General features: G+C 42.3%; 2 protein-coding genes across 5 annotated transcripts in view; one reads left to right on the top strand and one right to left on the bottom strand.

Moving 5' to 3' along the window:
- The window catches only part of f9b (coagulation factor IXb), a 6815-nt gene extending 1486 nt beyond the window's left edge, over nt 1–5329 (top strand). The window contains exons 3-8 of the mRNA XM_060896083.1: nt 14–38; nt 523–636; nt 2797–2931; nt 3230–3525; nt 3614–3740; nt 4367–5329. Of these exons, the coding sequence (XP_060752066.1) occupies nt 14–38; nt 523–636; nt 2797–2931; nt 3230–3525; nt 3614–3740; nt 4367–4926 (1257 nt within the window). The 3' untranslated portion in view covers nt 4927–5329. The remainder of the gene's footprint in view (nt 1–13; nt 39–522; nt 637–2796; nt 2932–3229; nt 3526–3613; nt 3741–4366) is intronic.
- Nucleotides 5319–7500, bottom strand: part of LOC132863336 (proto-oncogene DBL) — an 18148-nt gene continuing 15966 nt past the window's right edge. For 3 of the 4 annotated variants that reach the window (XM_060896078.1, XM_060896080.1, XM_060896082.1), the window contains 2 exons: nt 7256–7368; nt 6704–7158 (listed from right to left, as the gene is read on the bottom strand). In XM_060896078.1, the coding sequence (XP_060752061.1) occupies nt 7020–7158; nt 7256–7368 (252 nt within the window). In that variant the 3' untranslated portion in view covers nt 6704–7019. Of the gene's footprint in view, nt 6678–6703; nt 7159–7255; nt 7369–7500 lie in introns of those variants that run through there. The other variant, XM_060896079.1, reaches the window with a different exon arrangement.

Genomic DNA, 7500 nt, shown 5'->3' with positions numbered 1-7500 from the left:
CGTTCTTTTACAGAGAGAGTTCTGGATCGGTTACATCGGTGAGCACTAACTTATTACCCCTCTAATTCTACACTGATGAATAAACTCTACTCTACTCTGTGGGGGTGTCAGTCACCATGGCTGTGTCTCAAATCACACTTCTGTACTACACACATCCGCTGCATGTGCAACTTTAAATAACTTAATACTTTATAAATGTAAAACAGGCAGATTTGGTGCCTGCTTTTTGCAATAACATTCCCATCATGCAGCACTGAACAGAAGGGGGAGGAATTAATTGTTAACTATTAATGTCCTTTTTCTTAAAATATGTGACGTGTATCCTGCATGCTAACATCATCTAGCACTTAGTGCTGTCATATTTTTAACATTATTACCTTTCAATAAAAAAGTTTATATTTAATATCATTCTATGAAATAATGTCTCCTGTATGAAGTTATTAAAGTGTCCTTTTAATACTTATGGCGTGTGTATGTGTGTGTGTTTGTGTGTGTTTGTGTGTGTGTGTGTATGTGTGTCAGACGGAGATCAGTGTTTGTCGTCTCCTTGTCAGAATGGAGGGACGTGTAAAGATGGCCTGAGCTCCTACGTCTGCTGGTGTCCAATCAGCTTCATTGGGAAGAACTGCGAGCTCGGTAAGAGTCACCAATCATATGTTTCTAATCTGTGTGTTTATAACACACTCAAACTCACTGAAGTGTTCATCACTTACAGCACACAACCGTGCAATGTGTGTAGTGTACAAAGTGTAGTGTACAGTGTGTAGTGTACAGAGTGTTGTGTACAGTGTGTAGTGTACAGAATGTTGTGTACAGTGTGTTGTGTACAGAGTATAGTGTAGAGTGTGTACAGTGTGTAGTGTACAAAGTGTAGTGTACAGAGTGTTGTGTACAGTGTGTAGTGTACAGAGTGTTGTGTACAGTGTGTAGTGTACAGTGTGTACAGTGTATAGTGTACAGAGTGTAGTGTAGTGTGTGTAGTGTAGAGTGTGTAGTGTAGAGTGTGTACAGTGTGTAGTGTACAGTGTGTAGTGTAGAGTGTGTACAGTGTGTAGTGTAGAGTGTGTAGTGTACAGTGTGTAGTGTACAGTGTGTAGAGTGTGAAGTGTACAGAGTGTAGTGTAGAGTGTGTTGTGTACAGTGTGTAGTGTAATGTGTAGTGTAGAGTGTGTAGTGTAGAGTGTGTAGTGTACAGTGTGTAGTGTACAGTGTGTACAGTGTGTAGTGTACAGAGTGTAGTGTAGAGTGTGTACAGTGTGTAGTGTACAGTGTGTAGTGTACAGTGTGTTGTGTAGTGTGTAGTGTACAGTGTGTAGTGTACAGTGTGTACAGTGTGTAGTGTACAGAGTGTAGTGTAGAGTGTGTACAGTGTGTAGTGTACAGAGTGTAGTGTAGAGTGTGTACAGTGTGTAGTGTAGAGTGTGTAGTGTACAGAGTGTAGTGTAGAGTGTGTACAGTGTGTAGTGTACAGTGTGTAGTGTACAGAGTGTTGAGTACAGTGTGTAGTGTAGTGTGTAGTGTAGAGTGTGTAGTGTACAGTGTGTAGTGTACAGTGTGTACAGTGTGTAGTGTACAGTGTGTAGTGTACAGAGTGTAGTGTAGAGTGTGTACAGTGTGTAGTGTACAGTGTGTAGTGTACAGTGTGTTGTGTACAGTGTGTAGTGTAGTGTGTAGTGTACAGTGTGTAGTGTACAGTGTGTACAGTGTGTAGTGTACAGAGTGTAGTGTAGAGTGTGTACAGTGTGTAGTGTACAGAGTGTAGTGTAGAGTGTGTAGAGTGTGTAGTGTACAGTGTGTAGTGTACAGTGTGTTGTGTACAGTGTGTAGTGTAGTGTGTAGTGTACAGTGTGTAGTGTACAGTGTGTTGTGTACAGTGTGTACAGTGTGTAGTGTACAGTGTGTAGTGTACAGAGTGTAGTGTAGAGTGTGTAGAGTGTGTAGTGTACAGTGTGTACAGTGTGTAGTGTACAGTGTGTTGTGTACAGTGTGTACAGTGTGTAGTGTACAGTGTGTAGTGTACAGAGTGTAGTGTAGAGTGTGTAGAGTGTGTAGTGTACAGTGTGTACAGTGTGTAGTGTACAGTGTGTAGTGTAGTGTGTAGTGTACAGTGTGTAGTGTACAGTGTGTTGTGTACAGTGTGTACAGTGTGTAGTGTACAGTGTGTAGTGTACAGAGTGTAGTGTAGAGTGTGTAGAGTGTGTAGTGTACAGTGTGTACAGTGTGTAGTGTACAGTGTGTTGTGTACAGTGTGTACAGTGTGTAGTGTACAGTGTGTAGTGTACAGTGTGTAGTGTAGAGTGTGTAGTTGCATTCTGCTGCTGCATTGCATTCTGGGTAATTGTTGATCCAGAGTTCTACACTGATGTCTTCACTCGAGCTGATAAAGTGATGAAACACAGGTTCAGAGTTTTAATGGTGCTGAGATGGTGATGATTAGTGACTCAACACCTGAACTACTGAACACCTCTCAGTCTATACTTAATAGAAATAATGCAAAAATATAAAACATAATAGATTCTGATTAAATATATTCAAATAATAAATATACTGAAATAATCACCAGTGTACTGAACAAGTCTTCATTAAAGATGGCCACCTGATTTCGTTTCCCACCTGATTTCGTTTCCCACCTGATTTCGTTTCCACCGGACTTCTGAACGGTGCCTTTAAATTCTGTTTCACTTGAGCTTCGTTGGATTTTAGATGTTGAGAGGCTTATAAATAAAACCACAGAACTGAATTCATGTATACTTTATGTTCTCCCTAACTGTTCACGTGTGTGTGTGTGTGTTACAGAGCTAGAGAGACAGTGTGATGTGAATAATGGAGGCTGTATGCATTTCTGTGACGTGGATAAGGTACAGGGGGTGGTGTGTATGTGCGCTGATGGATACACACTTGGTGCTGACGAGATGGGCTGTGAGCCGAGAGGTAATTCACTTTTCTTCTCTTTATCATGTTCCTCTCAATGTTCCTTACAATATGTCTTTAAAGTAATCAGTGTAAATCTGAACATTGGGCGAAGTTGAGTGTGGAGACACCAGAAACCTCTGGAGATAATTAAACATGAACACATTTGCATTAGTAAACCCCAGAAGCTGGAGAAAGGAGCTGTTTTCTACTGTGAGGACGCTTGGCTTTTAGAGAAGAGACTTTTTAAATATTGTTATTTATTTTTACTAAAGAAAACAACACACACTGTGTTTAAAGCTCTGTGTGATGTGTGTAGATAATTACCCCTGTGGACGTTTGGGGAAGAACATCGCCAACACTCTTGCCACGAGAACATTACTCACTGAAGAAACTGTGATCCAAACTCATGGCATCAAACATGTCAATGTGACAGAGAGGAATTTAACTACAGCAAACAGCACAAATTCCACTGACCTGAACAGCGCCACCATCAGTCCAACACCCAGAGACTGGAATTTTTTCCCCACTTTACCCGCTATCACAGAGAAGACCAACACCAAACAGCGCATTGTGGGAGGATTAGAAGCAACACCTGGAGAGATTCCCTGGCAGGTAGTGTGTGTGTTTGTGTGTGTGTGTGTGTGTGTGTGTGTGTGTAAGAGATAATAGAGGTTCTTCTCTCTTTGTGTCTCCTCACTAGGTGGCATTGGTCCATAAAGAGAAGAAGCTGGTGTTTTGTGGCGGTTCTCTCCTGAGTGACCTGTGGGTCATCACAGCTGCTCACTGCCTGGTGGAAGCAGGGATCGGAAACTTCTTTGTAAGATTAGGTAAAAATCAGATTATCCAGAGAACACGGGGAGGTCCTACTGCATCAGTGATCCATGAGCTTTTCCTAGAGTTGATGAACCAGACCTTGGTGCGTGAGTGTGCAGACAGAGAACCTAAAGACTGTTTAGTTTTTAGGTTTAGTAACAGATCAGTTTCCATACAGTCCACAAGACAAAAGAACTGATGCAAATGAACTTGTTCAGAAAGTTACATCCCCACAGTTCTATAGTGTGTGTTGTTAGCGGGATGATTTTGACAGTCTCTTGTATGTCCTGAGCAGTTAAATTGCCCACAGTTCTTCAGAAAAATCCTTCAGGTCCTGAACATTCTTTGCTTTTCTAGCATCTTCTGTATATCGGACGCCTTTCCAACAGAGGCTCTATGATTAGATACGAGGGACTCGTACACCATTACACAAGGTGTAAACATTCACTGATGCTCTAGAAGACAATGTATTAAGATCTGAGGGGTGTAAACTTTTACACAGGATGATCATTGTAAATTGTTCTGGGAAAAATATCTTACGTGGCTTCTGAAGGGCAGTGCAAAAAAATAAGATATTTTATTTTATATATATTTTAAACTAAATAAAAACAGTTTAAACTTGTACTCATGCTTCCTACAGGAGAACATAATGTTAAGGTTGATGAACAGCGGGAAAGTGATCATGAAATTGATGAACACCACATCCACCCCAGCTACCAGCATCAGCAAAGCCACAACCACGACATCGCTCTGCTGAAGCTCAGAACACCCGTCACCTTCTCAGACTACATCATCCCAATCTGTCTTGGCACAAAAACCTTCACAGAGTTCTTACTGAAGAGTGTTTCCATCTCACTGGTCAGTGGGTGGGGACGGATGCGCTACGGAGGGCTGGAGTCTGACAGGCTGCAGAAGGTGGAGGTTCCCTTTGTGGACCGCACCGATTGCAAAGGCAGCGATAAGATTTCACGCTTCATGTTCTGCGCCGGGTTCCTGACCACACGCAAGGACTCGTGCCAAGGAGACAGCGGAGGACCTCACGCCACCAGACTGCACACAGACACATGGTTCCTGACGGGCATCATCAGCTGGGGTGACGAGTGTGCTAAAGAGGGCAAGTACGGCGTCTACACGCGCGTGTCCAGGTACATAAACTGGATCACAAACATGACTGGAATCAGAGCAGGTTCTTCTGGATGATCAGATGTAGTCACCAGAACATGTTTAAATCACTGTTTCTCAACTTCAGGTTCCAGAAGCAGGAAAGTGTTTACACCATGAACCGATTTCATCACTTATAATAAAAAAAATTGACTTACTCATGATTATGTTAAGAGTCTGAGAGAGAATAAAATCTAGTGTTTGGGACAGTTTTAACCAGTAATCAGCTAAAACAATCGAATAAAAAACTCCACACAGGACGACGTTGTGGTGAAGTCAGTAGTTCATTTAGCTTTAAAGCCGTGAGAGAGCATGAAGCAGTAGATCAGGCATTATAACTACACACAGAGAACGCCGTACAGCCGCCGGATGGGTTTCTGTGTTAACAGCGAAAAATATAAATAATACATGAATACATTCATTTTGGCACAATGAGCTAATAAACAGTGAGTATTTACATTCAATGAAACATGAAAGTTTTTATAGCATTATACATCTTGTGCTTAAACGTGTGGTGAAAGGATTTTAATGGAGCTTTCACTACACCTGAACACGTAGCTTCAGCCCTAACACACCTTTATTACCACAACAGAATTAGCAAAGCTAGCTTAGCGCCCAGCAGTGAAGAAGAGATAGAGGCTCTGAAGTATTTCTGCTGTGTGTGTGTGTGTGTGTGTGTGTGTGTGTGTGTGTGTGTGTGTGTAAACAGTGAACAAAACACATGAACTGTAACACATCCACAATGCTATGAAAACTCTAACAAAGTATAAAACCGGATTAGAAACAAAGCTGTATGTAAAAATGTGTGATTCTCAGTTTGGCACAAAGTCGATCCTAAAACTCTACATCCTGTAAAGACGTCTGTGTGATCTGTAAATCTCTGGACAAACAGAAAAAATAGCATTACAACACACACACACTCTTGGCAAGCTTTAGCACACGACTCACTTCACGCTGAGGTTAATGGGATTCTGTTGTGAAATGTGAACTGCTTATTTAGTGAGTTTTGTTCCACTGTTTCCTCCAGAAGTTCTCATGAAGGTCCTGGGTGCAGAAATCTCCAATAAACACCCTTATGATGTAGTGATAAAGGGGAGGACTGGGGTGATGGTGTGCTCTGAGGACTGGGGTGAGGGTGTGATCTAAGGACTGGGGTGAGGGTGTGCTCTGAGGACTGGGGTGATGGTGTGCTCTGAGGACTGGGGTGATGGTGTGCTCTGAGGACTGGGGTGATGGTGTGCTCTGAGGACTGGGGTGAGGGTGTGATCTAAGGACTGGGGTGAGGGTGTGCTCTGAGGACTGGGGTGAGGGTGTGCTCTATAAACTCAGAAATGTTAAGTGTTTATGGAAAGTGAACAACAGTGAATGGGAAAGGGGACAAAAGGAAGGGTGTCCTTTGCTTACTCTTCCTCTTTTGCCAAATCCACCTCACACTGCTACCTTTACATTAACCACATCAGTGTTAACCTCTAAACTGTTTACAAAACAGGAATTACTTTATATTTCATCTAAAGGTTCATCCAAAACCCCTCATATAGAACAGAATGATGGGTGTAATCTGTATTTACTGTAACAGCTACAGAGCTTCAGGCTTCAGCACTCACACACACACACACACACGCACACACACACACGCACACACACACACGCACACACACACTACACCAGCTGCAGTCCAGAGAGTGAGGTACGTTTTACAGCTGGATGTTCTGTGTGTGTCTCCATGCTGGACAATAATGTAGATGTTTCCTTAAACATGGAGGATCTCATTGCGCTTATATTTCCCGTACCTGTGAGAAAACACACACACACACACACACACACACACACACACACACACACACACACACCATTACTCCACAGGATTTGCTTGCATTACATCAGGAAGAGTAAAGTGGGCTATTTCTGTAACACTTGAGGTGTTTCATTGCTTGTGATTTATCTGCTTCATTTATCAAGTCCCTGCATCACAGGTGTAACACTGCATTCTGGGTAAGTAGGGCAACTCACTCTGTGGTCTAAGCAGGAAGTGTTTATAAGGTTAAGGTGGAGTGAGCAGCTGTAATTACTGTTTTACACTAAATCATCCTTATTAAGAATCTCAGTGTATTTATTCTGTGAGATGGAAATGTTTATGCAATAAGAGATTTACTCACTGTAAGTTCACGCCTGGGTCTGATCACATGACTCCTGTCTACATTTCCCAGAATTATGTGCAGGGCATCAGTTGGAAGTTTCCCCTCACCTCCACGTGTCAGGTTTTTGACGTGCCTAAATCAGAGCAGGTGTAATTATAGCACAGTCATCATGTGTTATGATCATTTACAGAAAACGGTGTTTTTAATAGTTATTTATTGAAGCCCCTCACCACAGGCCTGCTGTGCTCTCCTGCAGTAAGTGGATGACATCACCATGTTTAATGATGACCTCATCTTTACCACACTTCAGGTGATCCACCAGGGCTCGGTATTTCCCAGCAACCTGAAACGTTTACATGTTAACAAATCTGTGGTAATAAACATTATTTAAACGGTTCCCCTATTCCCTGGTGTGTGATGATGATGATGATGATGATGATGATGATGATGATGTACACCTCAGGCAGCAGGTCTT

This window comes from Tachysurus vachellii, chromosome 20 (assembly GCF_030014155.1).
Source record: "Tachysurus vachellii isolate PV-2020 chromosome 20, HZAU_Pvac_v1, whole genome shotgun sequence".
NCBI lineage: Eukaryota > Metazoa > Chordata > Actinopteri > Siluriformes > Bagridae > Tachysurus > Tachysurus vachellii.
Note: the sequence above shows the minus strand (reverse complement) of the source record. Positions and strands in the feature narration are given on the sequence as shown.